The sequence below is a fragment of the Canis lupus genome, chromosome 28 (assembly GCF_048164855.1).
Source record: "Canis lupus baileyi chromosome 28, mCanLup2.hap1, whole genome shotgun sequence".
Lineage (NCBI taxonomy): Eukaryota > Metazoa > Chordata > Mammalia > Carnivora > Canidae > Canis > Canis lupus.
In genome coordinates, this window is record NC_132865.1 from 10471859 (window position 1) to 10493403 (window position 21545).

General features: G+C 35.3%; 1 protein-coding gene across 18 annotated transcripts in view; it reads right to left on the minus strand.

Moving 5' to 3' along the window:
• Positions 1–21545, minus strand: part of RALYL (RALY RNA binding protein like) — a 708475-nt gene that overhangs the window by 136613 nt on the left and 550317 nt on the right. For all 18 annotated transcript variants that reach the window (XR_012019940.1, XM_072804062.1, XM_072804061.1 and 15 more), the window contains one exon: positions 3340–3415. Coding sequence is in view for 17 of the 18 variants with exons in the window: in XM_072804062.1 (XP_072660163.1) it covers positions 3340–3415 (76 nt within the window). In the remaining variant the exon portion in view is untranslated. The remainder of the gene's footprint in view (positions 1–3339; positions 3416–21545) is intronic.

Consider the following 21545-nt stretch of genomic DNA (forward strand, 5'->3'; position numbering starts at 1 on the left):
TTATCTTTTCTTCACCAAGTGAACTATACTAGTTCTCGGCATGAGATGTTCTTTTTTTTTTTCTGTGCCAATTACCCTGTTCACATTTTCTTTGCCCATCATGCCCTTCTTTCTTTTTGTCTAGTGAGTGACTACCTGCCTCTTTAGAAGCCGGCTCAGGTGTCACCCAGGCTTTTCACTCCTAGGCAGGATCATTAACTCTCTCCCCCTAGGCAGGATCAGTAACGCATTTATTTTCTCATAGACCTGAATGTATACTTTATTTATGTTCCTTATTTATATGTATGTCTAACTCATGAATCACAGCAAATATTTGAAGGCTTCAGTATGTTTTAAATTTTTTTGTGTGTGTCTTTCATGTATACCGTGTTAATTTAGCACATGATAAATGCTTGGTGAAGGTTGTTTGGCTAAACTGAAAATCTTATTAAAAGAAGTAACAAAGTGGGACACCTGGGTGGCTCAGGGGTTGAGTGTCTGCCTTCGGCTCAGGGTGTGATCCCAGAGTTCTGGGATTGAGTCCCACATCAGGCTCCCTGCAGGGAGCCTGCTTCTCCCTCTGCCTATATCTCTGCCTCTCTGTGTCTCTCATGAATAAATAAAATCTTAAACAAAAAAGAAGTAACAAAGCAAAGTAATGCCTTAGTGTGTATTCCTTGTAATTAGTACTTTGTGGTTGGTGATGGAGACAAAATGGAGACAGGTGAAGGAGAAAGTCTGATAGAGAATCATACACTTCCCCAACAGAGTAAATAGATATAGCGACATAGCAGTTTAGAGCACAAAGGTCTTTCAGAAGTTACTAATAACCAGAAAAATAATTTACTTTTATTTCATTTGTTCTCTTCCTGCCTTGTAGCCTTGGCATTATCTATGTCACTTGCCTTGAAAAGCAGCCACCATAGTACCTAAGCCATAGTGGACACACAATAAACATGTCCTGTATGAATGAATGAATAAACAAATGGAGAAATGTAATTATTCCAGCTCTTTCATTTCACAGATGAGGAAAACAGACCCAGGATACAAAGAAAAGGAAAGCAGAAACAATCTCTTTTCAAGCTGCTACCATAGTCTCTGCAATAACCTAGGTGCTTTTGCCTCAATTATTTAATTTTACCCTTTGGAGAAAATTATACAACCATTATATGAGATAAAGAACTTGAAGCTCAAAACCTATGCCCTATGATCACAGAAATTGTTTGCAACCATTGTCCTTATACTACGTCTAGTGTAAAGTCTTCCCTTTGCCACCTGCTGGCATGATTTTCATGGATAGAAATATAACTGATTATTGGTTTTGGTGGGCAGGAATCTCTGCTTTTTAATAATATCTATCATTTAGATAGTAGCAGGTGAGTAAATATGGGGAGCTGCGATCTTGTGGCAAGATCATTATAACTGAAGACTGAAAACCACAGTTCAGTTCCTAATCTTGTTATTTTAGTTGGGGTGAGTCCTTTAATGTCTTGGAAACTTCGTTTTTTCATTTATAATGCAAGGCATATAATACCAACCTTGTGGAGTTCTGTGGTGAACAGATGAATACTGACTATGAAAACACAGTTTGCCCACATAAAAAGAAGGTATTACTATTATGAAGCTTATGTAAGAATGAGAAGGTGTGTATAAAAGGGCTTTCTCAGCTCTCTTTTGTTCTCTTTGTTACAGCTTTGTAATTTCACGACATCCTGGCCTTCATTTATGTAAACAGATGAAAACAGGATAAATAAGCATTTTTCCACTAATGTGATTTGTATACAATATATCAGATTAAATGAGCTTCTGCTTCTGATTCGTTTGAATTCACAATTCAATATAATTTAGCAATAGAGAAATAATAGTTAAAAAGACATCTGTTTCTTGTCATAAGCTTCTATTCTCATAAGGAAATCAAAACAGTCCAAGAACAGAGAAAATGCGAAAATTAACATTACCGCACTGTGGTAACTCTTTGATGAGAAAAAAAAGCCACTGATAGTTTGTTTTGTTAATTTTTGAAAATTCGACTTTTCAAATGTTCCGCATTAGCAGCAGTTCTGCATATACACTTCAAAATGAATCTGATCGAAAAAAGAACTTGCATTTGCCCATTTAATTAGTATTATCCTTTACCTCAAACAATGTACAGAAAGTATCACTTGCCTTTGGTGGTGACTTCATTTCTGACCTTTAACATCAATACTGCCTTATGGTCACTTACCAAATTTGTTAAGACCTGCACCTTTCCACTTTTATGTAAAACTTAAGTGAAAGTTAAATAAATTCACACAGTAAAAATAATAAGAGCAATTAAGACATATTTTCAATATATCCTTTAGGATCTCTGATACATTAGAGGGCTCTGGGGTGTTAGGCATGAACAGGACCTTGAAACTCATCTAATTCTGACCCTTTTATTTCATGTTTGGGAAATGAGGCTGTGAGTGGCTAAAAAAAAAGAGATATGCTAGTTCTCAGAGAACAAAGACAAAAAAAACAGCTCCAAGCTACCTTTTGAATACTCTTCTTACTGTAGTATATCAGAATATAATCAATTTTGACAAGTATAACTCAATATTTCCTTACCCAAATAATATCAAGGAGGGGCCTTGCTCATCACTTACATTGGCTCTTTGGATTTGGACACTGATGGAAGGAAGATACGTATCTGGGAGAAGACTAAATAAATTTGATGATGGGAGACCTCAATAGCTTGGAACAATTGGTGAAGCATAACAAAAGGGAATTTAACAGAGAGAGATATAAAATCCCCACTTAACAATATGAAAACCACTGACAAAGGTTCATTAAGTGGGACACATGGCTTAGCAGCAGAACTTTTTTTTCCCCAAAAATGGATGTTTTTAAAGAACTAAACGTTCTATGAATTTACTCTTGTCTTCTTTCCCAAAGGAACTGAATTTTACTTAACAGGACAAAAGTTTACACAGAACAATAAAGATGCCAAATACCGTCTAATCTTATCCCCCTAGAATTGAGATTATGGGTGTGGACACTGAAAAACTGGGCACGCAGAGGGGGAAAGACCAGAACGCTAAATATTAAAAGATACTGACCTTTCCACCATTTTGTCAGGTGGAGTTATGAGGGAATTTTATTAGGTTTTATTAGAGGACTATCTTGTACAGGGGTTGTGTTAAGTGGAGATAGGAAGGTTAAGGGCACGGTATCCCTGCCAGTGCTGTGTAATGTACTTATATGTTGAAAATCAGCATTTTGTTGTACTTTATGCCCGGAAAGATAGTTCTTTGAAACATTTGATTCCATATAGGGTATGCTGCCTTTTAAAGCCATAACACGTTTCCATTACTGTCTCTTGTAAAATTGCTTACTTACCTATAAAGTGCAGAAAGGGGTCTTTTGTTTCCAGGTTTGGGTCTGTATGGTTTGGGTTCTCCTGCCATGTTGATATCTAAAAGCAAACAATAATATAGTACTGCTTAGGAAAAATTAATCCATTTGAGAAAAGTAAATCATAAGGTTTTCTTTTTCCTTCTGCTATTTTCTTATACAAATGTTACACACCATTCATTTATTCAGCGATTATTTACTGAGCATCTGCTTTAGCCCAGGCACTGTTAGAGCTATGTCATGTCCCAAACAGGCCAGATCTATGCCCTTGTAAATCTTACTTTCTCCTGGGGAAGAAACAGATAGTAAACAACAAACAAAATAAATAAGAAAAATATGTAACATATTAGAAAGTGATAAGAACTGTGAAAAAAAAAAAACAATGTTGAATGAGGTAGGGAAATCAAGAATGCTTAGTAAATAATGAGAGAGAATCAGTATCCTTCTAAATTGGATTTTTTGCTGGGAATGTCTCAGTTTGCATAGACATTGCATGGAATAGAACTTTGTTCACAGTAGGAATTATTAATTTCCCACGACAATATCTTTCCACCTACGTTAGAAAAGGAACACAGAAGGTGGGACTGTAGAGTGTAGCAGAGTTACTGAGGGAACAACACAATCCACTCGGTAATCAGAATGTGCAATTATAGTTCTGGGGTGGCCAGAAGAAGAGAGCACAGCCTTTGCCTTCATGAACTAATCATGAAAATATCTCTAAGATAAGACAGTAAGATGCTCAAGTACATGACAAAAGAGTATTTATATACAACCAATCAACTTCTGTCATAAATGTATAAAATTGTTCAGATGGGAAAGTTGGTGACAAAGGTTTGGAAAATCACATAAAAAACAAACCCTTAACTAAACTTAACTAAAGCATGATAAAAAGGAAAATCTAAAAAAAAAAAAAAACCTAAAAAAAAAGCTTTTCAAGAAAAGCTTTGAAAAAAGTGAGGGACATTATTTTGACAGAAAAGAAAGGGAATGCCTCTCTCCCTTACCAATGGAATCAATACACTGGATTAGGGATGGATGAACCACCCAGCAGTTGAACACCACATCTGAAACTAGTGATGTACTATATGTTGGCTAATTCAATTTAAATTAAAAAAAGAAAACCCAAATTTCTAGATAAAATACAGCTGACTCTTCCATACTGGTGTGAACTGAACTGTCCATTTATATGAGAGTTTTTTTTCAGTAAGTACAATAGTGCTGTAAGTACATTTTCTTTTTTGCTTCCCTTAACATTTTCTTTTCTCTAGCTTACTTCTATTGTAAAAATACAGTATATAATACATATAAGATACAATACATATGTTTACTATTTATGTTATTAGTATGGTTTCTAGTCAACAGTAGGCTATTAGTAGCTGAGTTTTGGGGGAGTCAAAATTATATGTGAATTTTTTTTCTAAATATTTATTTATTTTAGAGAGAGAGAGAGGGAGAGAGAGGTGAGAAGGACAGGGGAGAGAAAGAGGGAGAGAGAATCCCAAGCAAACTCCCTGCTGAGTGCTGAGCCTGACACGGGAGCTTGATCTCACTACTCTGAGATCATGACCTGAGCCCAAATCAAGAGTTGGTTGCTCAACAGACTTAGCCACCCAGGCACCCTCTATATGTGAATTTTTGATGTGCAAGGGGTTAGTGCCCCTAACTCCCATGCTGTTCAAGGGTCAACTGTATAATGTATCTCTTTTAAAAATAATACAACATTAAGCTAGTTAGAAAGTAAGGTGTTCAGAGAAGCCTACATCTGAGTAAAAACAGGAACTCTGATAGAAATGGGAGACTGGCTCTGTCTTGTTACTTGAAGATGTTTGCTGAAACCAGAACTTGAATTAGAGGGGGAAAGAGACAGTGCCTACATGAAAGAAAATGAACTATAAAATCAATGAATTCAATATCCATACGCGTTAAAACCCTTAACTAAGAAGAGACAGAAACTTCCTTCTTTTACCTAAGAACATCTACAAAAAAAAAATCTCTGGAAAAGTGTCATACTTAATAGTGTAAAACATTGGCCACATTTTCTTTAATATCAAGGAATTTATTTTATTCATTTTAAATTTTATTTATTTATTTATGTATTTATTTATTTATTTATTTATGATCTCTGCATACAACATGAAGACAAAACTCATGACCCCGAGATCAAGAGATCAAGAATTGGATATTCTTCCGACTAAGCCAGCCCATCTTATCTAGGAATTTAAAAGGGTGATCACTATTAAAAATTCTGTATAATGCTGTACTGCATTCCATAGTCAGTGAAATAAGACAGGAAAATAGTATCAGACATGAGAAAGAAGAAGTGAAATTGTCACAATTGTTGATAAGTGGGTCCACATAAAAAGTCCAAAGCATCCACAAATTAATATAATTAATGAAAGAATGTAATAAATTTGTTGGATTCAAAGCCAATATACAAAATTAAACTTCATGTCTCTACACAGCAATACTTATTTTAAAATATAATTTTAAAACATATAATTTCTATAAAGATGTAATGTATATAAAGTAAAGTACGTAGGGACAAATACACTATAAAATTTTAAAGCTGCTTATAGGGAAAATTATAAAGCTATACTGGAAGATCTTACAGACACCTTACACAAATAGAGAAATTGAAAAATTTGCTATAACAGACATTTTAATTCTTCCAAAATTGATTTATTGATTCCACGTAATTTCAGTAAAAACACCAAACATTCTTTTTATATCTCCGCAGAGTTGGATAAGTTGATTCTGAAATGTATATGTATAGAGCAAAAGGTCAAAATAACCTTTGGAAAAAGCCCCAAAGGTGGCAAACTTGCCTTATCAAGATTTACTTTAAGCTATAGTAAGTAAGACTGTACTATTTGTACGGATAGAAAATGAACCACTGCAACAGAGTAGAGGACTTCTAAACGGACGCACACAGATGTGGATTTCTGCATTAGAACAGAGATGGCATAGCTGACCAGTGAGTAAGGACAGGCTTCTAAAGCTGTAATAACTGGTTACCAGTTACCACAAAGACAAATATGAAATTGGACCTCTACTGGGGAGTCTGGGTGGTTCAGTCAATTAAGTGTCTGCCTTCAGCTCCAGTCCTGATCCCAAAGGTCCTGAGATTGAGCCCCGCATTGGGTTCCCGGCTCAGTGGGAAGTCTGTTTCTCTCTGCGCCTCATCCCACTTGTGCTTGTGTGCTCTCTTTCATAAGTAAATAAAATCTTAAAAAAAAAAAAGTTAGACCTCTACCTTACACTAACACAGAAAAGTTAATCACTACTGTATTAAAAACCTAAGTGTAAGAGGCAAACATATATAACTCGTAGGAAGAAGGTAGCAGAATATCTTTTTGAGATCAGAATATGGAAGGATAATCTTAAACCAGACATAAAAAGCACTAGCCTTAAAATACAAGACTTATAAATTCGACTATGTTACAATAAAATAAAAGGATTTCTGCTCATCAAATTCACACAAAGACAATGGAAAGAAGGGCCACAAACTAGATGAAGAAATCCTTGAGAAAAGATTTGTTTCTGGAATGTATAAAAACCTCATTTACACAATAGGAAAAAGAGACAAACCACCAAATAGAAAATTGGGCAAAAATCACAGGAGAGACACTGTACAGAAGAGGAAAGATGAATGCTGAGTAAACACATGAAAAGACTCAATTTCACTAGTAATGGAGAATTCAATTTTACTATATGTGCTGCTGAAGTGAGTACAGGAATGGAGAGTTTAAACACTATGAGATACAACTGATACCCATTGAATTTACAATTTACAGAGTCTGACAGTATCAAGATTTGGTGAGGTTTGGGAGCAATTGGAATATGTGTACATTGCACGTATAAGCATAAATGAAGTACAATGATTTTGGAAGATAATTTCACAGTTTATAATGGACTTAAAATGCCCAAACTCTATGAACCAGGAGGTATGAACCCAAAGAAACTCTAGCATATGTGCCTCATAAGATATACTCCAGAATGTTCATTGCAGTACACCAACATAGAAAAAATTCCTAGAAAACCCACAAATATCCATTGAAAGGTAACAGGATAATTAAGTTACATTTACAAATGAAATACTATACAATAGGTGAGAGAGAGACAGACAGAGACAGAGATTTAGAGTCATAGGCAACAACACTGAATCTCAGGAGCATAACACCGACCAAAGAATGATGTCATGGGAAAACACTGACAGAATGAATTCTTTATGTTAAAAAATTTAAACAAATGTTACATAGGAATTAAAATACATGTAGTAAAATGAAAGAAGAGCAAGCAGAGAGAAACAATAAATTTAGGACGAACGGCTACCTTTAAAGGGCAAAAAGAATGTGGAACTTGGGGAGAACATCTAGGAGGCTTTAAAATTAATTATAATGTACTATGAAGGGTGCATGGGTATTGGAAACATGAATTTTTAATACAGCATCATTTTTTTAAAAAAAGGATTTTATTCATTTATTTATTTGAGAGAGAGAGAGAGAGAGAAAACATGGGCAGGGGGAGGGGCAAGAGAGAATCTCAAGCAGATTCCCTGCTGAGCCAGGAGCCCAATGTGGGGGCTCCATCCCAGGACCCTGGGATCATGAGCTGAGCTGAAGGCAGACACAACCGACTGAGCCACTCAGGTACCTCTAGGGCCATTCTTTATAATATAAATTTTATCTTGTATATACAAGTATATACAATACTCGCTAATAATATATTAAAAAAGAAAATGGGAAAAATGATGGTAAGTTGTGGATGGATCAATGTTCAGGTCAAGGGCAGTGGGTTTTAGCAAACAGTTTCAGCAAAGATCACGAAAGAGGAAATATTAGGAAAGAAGAACAGGTGGGTGGGTTGGTGAGTGGATTATTGGATATGAGAAGAGACCCCAAGTAGAACTTTACATCTAATTTGACTGGGATATAATCTTGGGTTCTGAGGAGAGGACAGCTGTGACAATGAATCATGAAGACAGTGTTTTTTGTATGATTTGAGATGAAGTACAACCAAGATCAAGGTTATCTGAATCTTTCACATGTGACAGAGTTGGAACAAAAAAGGGAGTGAAACAAAAGCAGATTTCTATTATTTTTATAAGCTTTGTAATTATGGTAAAGGATACACATTCATGAAATGTAATTACACAATTGTGTGTCTCTAGTTCAGACTCCATGAGTCTTTATTATGAACTGAAAATGTAAAAATATTCTCATACATAAATAAAAACCTTGAGACTTAAGTGTCTCAACACAAATACTGTAACATCTTTTTTTTTTTTTTTAAATATGATGCCAGTAGTTCTGAGGATAAACTTAGGAGTTTGACAGCATACACATACAATGGAAAGCCTTGGGGAAAGGCGGTTAAGCTCAGTATTTCCAGATGTTGGCCTCTGTTCAAGTTCTAAAAAATGGAGATGAAAATATTTTGTTTCTTATAGACATAAATAGTGTTCAAATGCATAATTTTCCTTAGAATTTATTAAAGGAAGTACTTATATTTTATATATTTCATTTTGCTGTAGTGGAAATCCTCCACAACTTGGTGTTAATGAACAGGGATGAGGGTGAAAGGGGTTGGATGTGGTCCAAGAAGAAGGGATGGTGGGTAGTGAGCTCCACCAGCTCACTAGTCAGTGAACATAAAGTCTTGCCTAGCTCTGTATGAACATAGAGCATTTCCATACTGAAGTTTATAAATACAAGATTTAATTGTGTCTTCAGGACAACCATGGTTTATTGGGAAGCCAAGGCTCAGGCTTTCGTGTCTCAAGAGCTTTTGGCCTTGAAGGGGCCATGCAAATAACATCTGAACAGTAAACTCTGGTCAATGCTGGAGAGACATCCTGAAGTTTCCTTCCCTGACTGTTGGGCACTGTGTAGGTTTCCCATAGGTAGGGCAAGAGGAACAATGACCAAAGTTCAGTTTTCTGCCCCTTGAATAAGATAGAGGCTTTGGAGCAAAACACTGAGATACAGAAAATAAAGTGTTATTTCTAAAATTCCCAGATTTGGAAACAGAGTCATACCAAATACTAATATTGAGAAATAGTATAGTGTTCTCAAAAAAGACTGTGGGCTTAATTATCCTCAATGAATTTTTTTGAGATCATCTAAAAAAATCCTAGCTAAATTCCTACTTGTTTTGTGTAAGTACCGATAAAGGAACCTATATATCGAGAAGGTGGACTCTATTATCTGAGTATTAGAATTATATTCTTCTAGAGACAGTCAGTAAAATTAGGTAAGGACCATTAAAAAGAAGTCTCTTGAAGTGTTCTGTTTGGGTACAATATACTCACACCTGTGTAGAAGAACTCCCCCAACCCCTTTCTGGCCTTAGGGACAAAGCAGAAGGAGCTAAACTTTTACCCATGGATAGGAGATGACTGGAAATAGCAGAGCACCACAAAGAAGGGGCGGGGGGACATCTGTATTTTGTCCTATGACATTATGAATCTCAATAAGGACCAATTAAGAGACTTTTGAATTTGCTCCAAAATTATTCTTCTAATATTAAACCTCAGAATCAAAAAACTGAAAAACATCCTGTTGGGCTACTAAATATCTTTCTTCACAGTAAACTACTTAAAAAATATTACACATTCTAAAAAATTAAATCAGCTTTCCTTTCTTCTTTATCTAAGCCAAATAAGCAATGCCGATATACTATGACAGAAATAACTGTAAAGTTAGAGGGCTGGAAAAAGTCAATGAGCTGAACCTATTCTGGTTTGAGGTAAATGAGATGAGGCAAAGAGAGACCAGGTACTGCTCCAAAGTGTCATTCTCCGAAATGATATCCAACACATGTTAATGTATCTGTTTGACCAATTCCCGTAAGGCTAGGGTGATGGTAAGGGCATTCTATTAGTTCATGCTTCACGGCTCTTGGGAAGGTATCTCCAATTCGACACCCAAACACTGTAACTCTCCCTGTTGGCACCCCCATTTTATGTAATTACATCCAATAGCACAGATTACTGAGTGCTTCCCTTTGACTTTGGACTTTTATCCTGCACAGTGTTGTTTATCCAATTGGTGTTCAATGAGTCTACTGGTTGATTCAACTCACACAGACCAGAAGGTATATCCTTGCACAGGTTGTAGTGTGGCTAGCCAAACACATTTTTGTCAGCACATTTCCTAAAGTGGTTATTTATTTGAAGTACGTTTTGGAAGCTGTTAATAGGTATGTTGCCAAACAAATAAATCATGGTAAACTAAGCTAGGTAAAAATGCTATAATATATCTCTTTCTTGGATATTTATAATGCATATTAAAGGACAAGACTCTGGACAAAAGAAATACTCAGTTGTGTTTTAACTCATATCTATCATCTATCATCTATCTATCTATCTATCTATCTATCTATCTATCTATCTATCATTTATCATCTATCATCTATCTATCTTCATCTATCATCTATCTATCATCTATCAATCATCTATCATCTATCTATCTATCTATCTATCTATCTATCTATCTATCTATCTATCTATGTATCTATCTGAACACATAGTATATTTTGGATGGCACACCTGTGAACATCTAGCAAAACAGTGTGCTCCCAGAATACTGGTTTATGAGATACCTGAAATATTTAGAAAAAATATTTTACTTTTATTTCTTTGCCATGTTTCAACTTGGAATATCTTCATGTGAAAAGATAATTTAATCTTTTCAATCACATATTATTTACACTACTACAGTAAACACACACTTGCTACTTACCTCTACCACTAGTGATCCCTGCTGGCATCTGTCATTTCTTTTTTCCTTTTTCTCAAGATTTTATTTACTTATTTGACAGAGATAGGGAGAGAGAGAGAGCAAGCACAAGCAGGGGGAGCAGCACAGGGAGAGAGAGAGGGAGAAGCAGGCTCCCCTGATGTGTGACTATATCCCAGGACCCTGGGATCATGACCTGAGCCAAAGGCAGATTCTCAACTGACTGAGCCACCCAGATGCCCTGGCATCTGCCATTTCTAGAAGAATTTCACCTTGATATCAAAGTCATGTCTAACTTATAGCATAATAAAGCAGCCACATTATCAATATCATTTTTTTAGATGGAGAAAAACAATTAAATGAAATATTTTTCCAAAAAGAATCAATCCAAAGTAATATCTTTATTTTTGAGATTATTTTTTTTGTTTTCTTTTGTTTCCTTCTCCAGGTTTAAATAAAAGTTTAAATAATTCAGCCATGGCATATAGACTGCCAGGAAAAGTCATTCAGAGCCTTTTATTGTTCACATTTAAAAGATTTAGGGATTCATTACCATTCCATTGAATAAAAATGCAGGAGATAAAGAAAATAGTCTGTTATGTTTGACAAGTGAATGCATGAACCATACATTTCCCCAGTGTAAGCTCCCTCTGTTAAAGAGTGTTTGTGCATTTATTAGTTCAGACCCTCAAAACAATCCTGTGAAATAAGCAGAGCAGGAATCATTATTCCCACATCATGTACACAGATGTTTGAGGAACTGAGAGATTAAAGGGCATTCATAATAATATCACTAGCTCAGTTCATTACAACTGTGTCTGTTACTGGGCATGGCCCACGTGCCAGGCACAGACTGATCCCCTGCCCCTGTCCCGAGAGAGAACACTGAGAGCAGCAGCCTTGAACTAGAGTTGCAAGACTCACCGTCTAGAACTTCTTTTACTCTCTTTCATTGCTCATAATCAGATTTTGGATGTCACGTTTTCTGTGCCACTCAATCCGGGTTTGGCTGTGGAAAGTAATATACTCTGCGTCCCCAGGAGTTTTGGCATCATGGGGGAGGATGCATGATTCAGAGAATGCTGTAAGGAGATCTGTCTGGCAGCAGTGGGGGAAATATATTCGACCCAGTGGATGGCTTGAGATTTTCTGGCCAGGTAGGTTCACAACACAACTCCACAGTTTGTTGGAGCTGCCCGGAAGTGCTTTTACTCCAAGGAAAAAAATGCACCAGACTTGCAAATGCAAGTATAACCTACCATGTGCTCTAAAATATGGACATTTGAAGTATTTTAAGCCTAAAGCTGAAAGTGGAGCTAATTTGGTACAAAAGTAAATGGCTTTCTAATCTTGTTGTTTTTCCCTTCACGGAATCAAAGCTAGTTTTAACACTTGAAATATGTCTTTAATAGTATGTTAAAATATTCACTGTTATGGGAATAAAACTATAGTCTAATTTTACTGGGCAGTCACTGAATTGTGACCATTTTAATGAGCCTTTGGACCTGGGTTCATAAATTAGTTCTGACACAGCACTATGGCACGTTGGCCTCTGGTTATTAGAATGCTAATGCAAAGATCACTGGTTGGCCAGATTCCCATTTGTTACCAGAAAATGCTCTATGCTTCCAGGCTCTGTCTGCAAGGGCAAATAAAAGTGGAAGCTTGAACGTATTACTAATTACTTGGTAAGTCCAATCACTGTATGTGACTTATTTGGATTCAAATGGTTTTTTCCCCAATAGAAACTGAAGTGAAAAGAGTGGGCATGCATAGTTGATGCCCTTTTTAAATTTACTGTCTATCGTGTTCAATGGTTATATTAAGAAGAAAATAAAAATGCCACAAATCATTCATGTTCATTGATCAAATAACTGTTGAACCTACAGAATGTGCCAAGTGTTGTGCTAAGTATTGGGTAAATGTATATGAACATTGTGTTCTCTGGGATGTCACAGAGAGAGATGAACTACAGCAAATATGAGAAACATCACAATAAAGAGGAATACTTTGTGCTTTGGGAATGTGGCATCTCCCCACCCCCCATGGCTGAGAAGGATCTCAAGAGTTTACTCTTGGTACATGATGTGGTTTCCTCCCAAGACACTGGTTATAATGTTAGCAGTTTCACAGACCCACATCTATCAGCAAACTGCAAAAGCCTCAGCTCTATCCTTAAGCTGTAGAGACCTGTTTCTGTCCTTTCCTTTGTTTTATTTTGCTTTTCTCATCAAAACTCTCATTAGCTAATGGTTAAAATACTTTTGATTTCCCTGAAGCATAGCGGCCAGGAAACTTGAGGAAACTTTGTGGCATTGGTGTATGTTTACTCGATGTCCAGTTTAAAGTTCTTTAAAAAAAAAATAATAAAAAATAAAGTTCTTGGGCAGCCCCGGTGGCACAGCGGTTTAGCGCCGCCTGCAGCCTAGGGTGTGATCCTGGAGACCCAGGATGGAGTCCCACCTCGGGCTCCCTGCATGGGGCCTGCTTCTCCCTCTGCCTCTCTCTCCGCCCCCCACCCCAGTGTGTCTCTATGAATAAATAAATAAAATCTTAAAAAAAAATAAAGTTCTTTAACAGAGAATGCCAGCTCATTTTTCACACAGGTACAAAGTAATTTTTTTTTAAAAATCAAATTTGAATTTATTTAATTCCTAGAACTATCAACTTGCATAATCTTTTCTCTGTCACTTTCTCTCTTATATTACCTTGGGTATTTTTTTTTTTTGCAGAATGCTTTTCTATATTCTATAAACACCTCTAAAAATCTCTACAAAGGTAAAAATGAAAGACTATATGTTTTATTAAGGCATTAAGGCTCCAGAAACCAAATGAATCAAATCTAAAATTTAGATAAATTATGTTCACCAGCAGCATTGTGAATTTGTTTAGGACCTTGCTTACCAATTTTACAAGTATACTTAATGACCCGTTGACATTAATAGTAGAGACAACTGCTGTGATAATTAAGACCAAAAATACCTGGTGAAAAAAAGACCAAAAATACCTGGCTAAAAAAATTTTAGCCATGTGTTTATTATCAGTGCATGGGTTTAACAGCATTCATTTCTTTGCATCTCAAGAGTTTATTTAGTTTCATACTTGAGGGCAAAATGTTCCTTAAGGAAAGTAAAATTCAACCACAGAATCTGGATTAACAGTTTCCTTGAGAACTCTTCAGATTTCCGTCAGTGCAGTAAAGCAGATCCCAAGCTTTGAGCATTGTTTCTCTCTGTTCCCTTCTTTCTCCAGTCTTGCTCTTTTCATATATGTATAGATAAATTTATTTTCTGAGGTCCTTTTTGTGTTGACTTTGCATTCAGCATTTAAAACACCAAAGCTACTGTGTTCAGAGTATTTTATAATTCATAAATATAATGAAATGCCAAAGCTAACGTTAGGTAGCTAACTGCATTCTACGTCCAGATTAGTATACAACTCTAACACTCAAAGTCTGGTTGGCAAACAATAGCATCTGTATTCTGTAGGAACCTGGTCATATTGCAGAATTTGGGTTCCATGTCAGACCTAATAAATCAGACTACATTTCAACAAGCACCCAGGTAACTGCTCTACACATTCAAGTTTGAGAAGCAATAGAATCTAACACATTTAGCTTACATCTTTTCTCTTAATTTTTCTTTAAGGATTTTACTTTTTTAAAAAACTGTTTTGAAAAGAAAGTATTAAGAATTCTGAGCAGACAGCATCACTAACCATCAGAGAAATGCAAGTCAAAACCACAATGAGATACCACCTCACACCTGTCAGAATGACAGAAGAAATTCAAAACCAGAAGAAGCAAATGTTGGTGAGGATGTGGGAAAAAAGGAACCCTTGCGCATTGTGGGTGGGAATGGGAATGGGAATGGAAACCGGTGCAGCCACTGTGGAAGACAGTATAAAGGTTCCTCAAAAAGTTAAAAATAAAACTACCCTAAGATCTCGTAATCACACTACTGGGTATCTGCCCAAAGAATACAAAAACACTGATTCAAAAGGATATATGCACCCCTATGTTTAATTTAGTTATTGTAAATAATGTTGCAGTAAACATAGTGTCCATCCACAAGATGAATGGATAAAGAGGTGATATATATATATTATATATTATATATATTAATATAATGCAATGCAGTATTACTCAGCCATAAAAAAAGAATGAGCTCTTGCCATTTGCAGCAACGTGGATGAATCAAGAGAGTATAATGCTAATTGAAATAAGCCAGTCAGAGAAAGAAAAATACCATATGATTTCATTTATATATGGAATTTAAGAATCAAACCAAAAAACAGAGAACAAACTGACGGTTACCAAAGGGGAGGTGGGTGGAGGGATGGGTAAAACAGGTGAAGGGGATTAAGAGTACACTTAATCCTGATGAGCACTGAGCAATATATGGAATTGTTGAATTGCTATATTGTACACCTGAAATGAATATAACACTGTATATTAACCACACTGGAATTAAAATAAAAATTCGGAGCAGAAAAATAAAGTGTTTAGGGAAGAAACTTGAAAAATGCTTTTCTAAAGGCTTAGTATGGATAATGATATCTTAATGTCATCTTTGATGATAAATATAGTTGCTAGCATTTGAAGATTGTTTAATATTTGATCACATTTTCACAGACCTTAAAAACATTTTTGCAATAATCTTGTGATGTGGGTCTTATTGCAGACTCACATTTATACAAATTAAAGTTAAGAACATGTAAATTATTTACACAGGGTAACATAGCTAGTGGTAGTGGTGCCAAGACTCTGAGTTCAGGAGTTCTCACTATAAATAAACATGTTTTATAGGTGAAGTTTGACTTTTCAGTTAAAAATAAATATATCACTTTTGGCATGGCTTATAGAATTTAATGACAAATTACTAATATATTTCATAATTTCATTTATTAAAGAAGATAAATTTTTCACAAAGTTTTCATGAATATACATAAAGTAGAAAACCATTACATGAAATCTTATTGTTAAAATTTCATGAGAAAGCAAAACTTCAAAGAGCTCTGTGACCAAAAATGTAATCGTAGAAGAGCCAGAAATCAAGGAAAGGCAAAGGATCTAACTTCCTTCACCAAGAGCAGGAAAAGAAATAGATTACCTGATATTTAATTAATAAAGCCAAGCTAAGATAAAGACAAGAATACACAGGGTTTAATCAGATAAAAATTCTTTTAGCTATTGCTATGCAACAGTAAGTAGAGGAGAGGTGCCTGGGTGGCTCAGTAGGTTAAGTGTCTGTCTTCGGCTCAGGTCATGATCTCGGAATCCTGGGATCTTGGGGTCCTGCAATCGAACTCCATGTCAGGCTCCCTGCTCAGTGGAGTCTGCTTCTCCTTGTCCCTCTGTCTGCCACCCCCCCCCCCCCCGCTCATGCTCATGCTCTGTCTTTATCTAAAATAAATAAATAAAATCTTAAAAAAAAAAAAACCCTCAAGTAGTGGATTTTAAAATTACTCCAGCTATATCATATTCCCTCTCTATCCAGCCACATTCCTTCTCTTGCCCTTCACACCTCATATCCTACTATGATCCCCTACCTTTCTCCTCTCCAGGTATACTGGTCTCCTTTTCTCAGGCAGTCCAGGTGTGTCCCTCTGCCTTTGCATTAGCTGCCTCCTCTCTCCTAGCCTCCTTTCCCCCTATAAATCCATGGCTAATTCCCCCAATCCCTTCAAATCCTTGCTTAAATGTCGCCTTCTTACCTATTTAATGTGCAGCATTTCATTTCCCTATACTTCTCACACTCACAATCCCCATTATGCTGCTTGAACTGTTTTCTGAAGGATTTATCACTTCCTTTTTTTTTTTTTATTTATCACTTCCTAATTCATAGTACAGTTGTTTATTATGCCTATTGTTTATCACTAGGCGATGCCCTGCCCCCATGCTAAATGTTGGCTCCATGAAGCCAGGGATCTTTGTTTTGTTCACAAATATATTCAAAGCACCTAGAATATCTGGCTAATAGATGGGGCTTTATAAGTGTTTGTTGAATATATGAATGACTTAATCAATGAATTTGTGTCTGTTTTATCTGAACTTCAGTGATTCAACATGGCTGTCAAAAGTAGAAAGTTAGAGTAAAGAACAAGGTTATAGTTATAGTGACCATGCAATTTAGTATCTACACGAATCACTTTTGGATGTTAATAGGGCATTAACATTATTAAAATTATGTAATTAAAAATTTATTTAATTGATCAACAAATTGGTTTATTATATCACTGGTTCTATAAAGAGGGGGTAATTAAAATATTTTTAAAAACTTAATCTGTTTAAAATAAAGACATATTAAAACAAATTTAAGTTGATTATCTGAATACGAAATATAACACGAACTGAGTAATTTTAGTAATTTTCCATGGCACTTTGATCAGTTTATACTATGCCTCTTACATTTTTCCATAAAATTTGTTTCCAATTATCTTATTTTAAATTTTTCATAAAATTGCACAAGTCTTCCTCAGAGTTGCATTTTGCCATTACTAGTTTTGACATTACTGACACTCGCAAATTATTCTGCTCTATAAATACAATATTTTTAATTGAGAAAATACTTCTACAGGTACTAAGGAAGACCAGCTCAGAACTGTTATAAGTAGAAAATATTCTTAATTCTATTTTTATGTTGATATATGTAACTGTATCAGACCAAATATTTTCATAGGTATTGTCTTTTTTACTTCCATTCAGAGTACATTTCTTGACATATTTTTATAAAAGATTTTATAAAATCTTTATAAAGTTTTTATATCTTATAAAAATATGTCAAAATGTCTTAATTTTCTTTTGAATGTCTTAGGAAGGGCGGATGTCATACAACCATCAGCATTCTCAGTTTCATTTCTTTTTGATACAAAATAAAACTCCCTAATTATAAATAAGACTTTATAAAGAGTCAAAAGACTTTTCCTTCAAGTTGAGACATTTCAAAGCATAATAATAGAAAAATGAAAATTAAATCTTGTATATCTTTAGAGCTGTCACTATGTAATTTATTCCATTCATTGCTTCTGCAAGAATTGTTTTCTCACTTATGAGATTTGCTTTTAATAATAAGAATTTTTTATAAACTTCCACTTTTGAATCTTGCTGAACATTTTGATTAGAGATTTCCAACTAATTTTAAAGAAAATGTAACCCAACTTTAGATTATTCACAGAGTACTTCTTTAAAAGATCAAACATATGAAATTCAATTGATGACTGGTAGCAGGGAGAGATTTTGTAATGATAAGCTGATGTTTTTAGTTCACAATCAGATTCATCACCAAAAATTTTGTAGTTCTTTTTCCTGACTCTATAAACATAAAAAATATTTATAAAATGTGATACTTACAGGTCAGTTTGTATAAACTAGTAAAATATCATAGCTTGTTTGATGCAATTATGAATTATTTATATACCATAACCAGTTCCAAGTATATTTCTGCTCCATAGCTTTCATAATATGCTAAAAATGTTATTTTTTTAACCTGCTGTGCTCTACTTAAATTTGTATTCATATTATCACTGTAAAAATCATATAATTTTATCTTCAATGTTGAATTTTTAAACTAAATATTACAATGCCATTCACAAATAATGTCATAAATTTCATAGTTTTCATTTAATAGTCAAAAAATAAGGTTTTTAATCTTAAAATAAACATTTCAAGATACAAATAAATTAGCTTAGGGCCTATTAAAAATGTATGAACAAAACAATCATTGTTATTAAAAGGCTTTAAGAATAATTACTAAGGCTAGAAATTGCCCATAAGGTGGGAAGCCAGGACAATGTGATTTTCAAAAAGAATTGTCTGTTTCTGAAATTTTAATTTATTTTTTACTGAGATATAATTAGGTATAGCATTATAATAATTTAACATATGCATATATGTGAATTGATCATGACAATAACAGTAGTTAAGATTCATCCATCACCACACAATTACACATTTTTTTTCTTGTGATGAGAACGTTTAAGACTTACTCTTTCAAATATATAATATAGCACTAATATCTCTATCTCTTATTGTCATGCTGTACATTACATCCCCATGCTTATTTATTTTATCATTAGAAGTTTGTACCTTTGACCATCTTCACCCATTTTGTCCACCTTCCATCCTATCCTGCTTTTGGCAACCACCAATCTGTTTTCTGGATCTATGAGCTTGGTTGCTGATTTTTTTTTTTTTTTTTAGATCCTACATATAAATGGTACTATCTTTCTCTGTCTGACTTATTTCACTAAGTTTAATGCTCTAAAGTTCCATCCATGTTATTAACAAATAATAGGATTTCCTTCTTTTTTATGGATGAATAATATTCATATATACACACATATGCAGTGGTATATATACAAATGATATATCTAAATCTGTATCTATCTATTCCACATTTTCTTCATCCATTCATCCACTGATGGATACTTTTGTTTCCATGTTTTGGCTACGATAAAAAAAAAATGTTACAACAGATATGGAGTTACAGATATATTTTCCAGCTAGTGTTTTTGTTTTCTTTGGAAAAATACCCGGAAGTGGATTTGCCAAATGATATTTTCAATTTTTTCCTCAAGAAGAATTCTTGTTGGCTGGAGCCCGAGCCACTGGCTCAGGGGCTCAGACGTACAAATCACTTGCAGAGGGTTTAAAATATGACTTCAAAGACATATTGTTTATTAGTGACTTATGGGCCTTAAAAGAAACATTAATATCACAGATTTATAGTGGGATTAATGGTAGCCATTTTATAAAAATTTGCTAGATTTTTTTCTGATAAATTTCTGAACTGTAAACTAATCTGCATAGTACCTATGCAATATCAATACTGCTTTCCCCATTTTACAGAGACTAAACCTTTAGGCAAGAGAGATGAATAACTTGCATGAGGCCATGCACCTAGTATTCTGACAGAACCCACATCAAACTAGATTGTGACTTCAGAGGTACATTCCTCAAACTACCCAATTATCTGTTCCTGCTTTAAGGGTAGAAATTTGATCCTATTGCTCTTGGCAACCACAAATGCCTGAGCAAAAGAAAGATAGAGATGTTTATCTCCATTGAATATTGAATAGTGACTACTGCAGGCAATTTGCTACTTGGGTTAGTGCTTATTAGCTTTTGATGAATATCCTAAAGAGACAGGATCTTCAACGTGTTGTATTTGGGAAAAAGGCATGTCCTAGGGGCATTTTTTAATAGTGATTGATTACAAGGCAGTTCAGAAAATATGTCCACAAATTCTTTCACACATGTAGTAGTCAGAATAATAGTGCCCCCTCCCCAAAGACATGCAGAGCCTAATTTCCAGAACCTGCAAATATATTACATTTTGTGACAAAGATGAAATAAGCTGATTTTAAAATAGGGAGAGTATCCAAGGTTACCCAGGTGGGGCCATTGTTATCACAATGGTCCTTAAATTTGGAAGAGGTAGGAAGGAGAAAAGGTCAGAGTGATGCAATGTGAACAGGACTCAGCTCACCAGTGTTGGCTTTAGAGATGTAAGGAGGGAGCCATGAGCAAAGGAATGCGGGAAGCCTTTAAAATCTAAGAAAGGCAAGGAAGCAGATTCTCCCTGAGAGTCTCCAGAAAGGAACACTGCCCAGCTGACCCCTTTACTTTTACCCAGTGAGACCTATGCTGGATTTCTGACCTACAGAACTCTAAAATAAATTTGCATTGTTTTAATCCACTAAATTTATGGTAATTTGTTACAAAAATAGAAAGCTAATACAACACCCCTTCCTTCAAGAAGCAGAATATAATTCATGTCTGCTTGAGTGCGGGCTGGACTTCCTTCTAATCAATAGAATGTGAGACTTGGGCAGCCTGGGTGGCTCAGCAGTTTAGCACACCTTTAGCCCAGGGCCTGATCCTGGGGACCCAGGATCAAGTCCCACGTCGGGCTCCCTGCATGGAGCTTGCTTCTCCCTCTGCCTTGTCTCTGCCTCTCTCTCTCTCTCATTAGTAAATAAATAAAATCTTAATTTAAGAAAATATAGAATGTGAGACTCACTTCTAATGAATAGAATACAGCAGAAAATAGTGTACCACTCCCTAGATTAGGTTATAAAAAGACTGTGTCTTCCACTTTAGGGATAATCTTTCTTTCTCTGAGATTTCATCCTCATTCTGCAGGAGCTGGATGCCATATCACTAGGCACTCTGTGGAGAGACTACTTGGTGTAGAGCCAAGCCCTGCCAGCAACCACGTGGGTGAAGTTGGAAGAATATTCTTATCAGTCAAACCTTTAGATGGTTGTAACCCTAAAACTTTGATGGCAGCCTTGCGAGAGGCTCTAAACCAGAGCCACACAGGTAAGCTATGCTAAGATTTCCTGACCACAGAAATGGTAAAGTAATAAATGTTTGTTATTTTAGGCTATAAAATTTTGTAATAACTTGTTACATAGTGATAGATAGCTAATATAATGACTCTAAAGTTT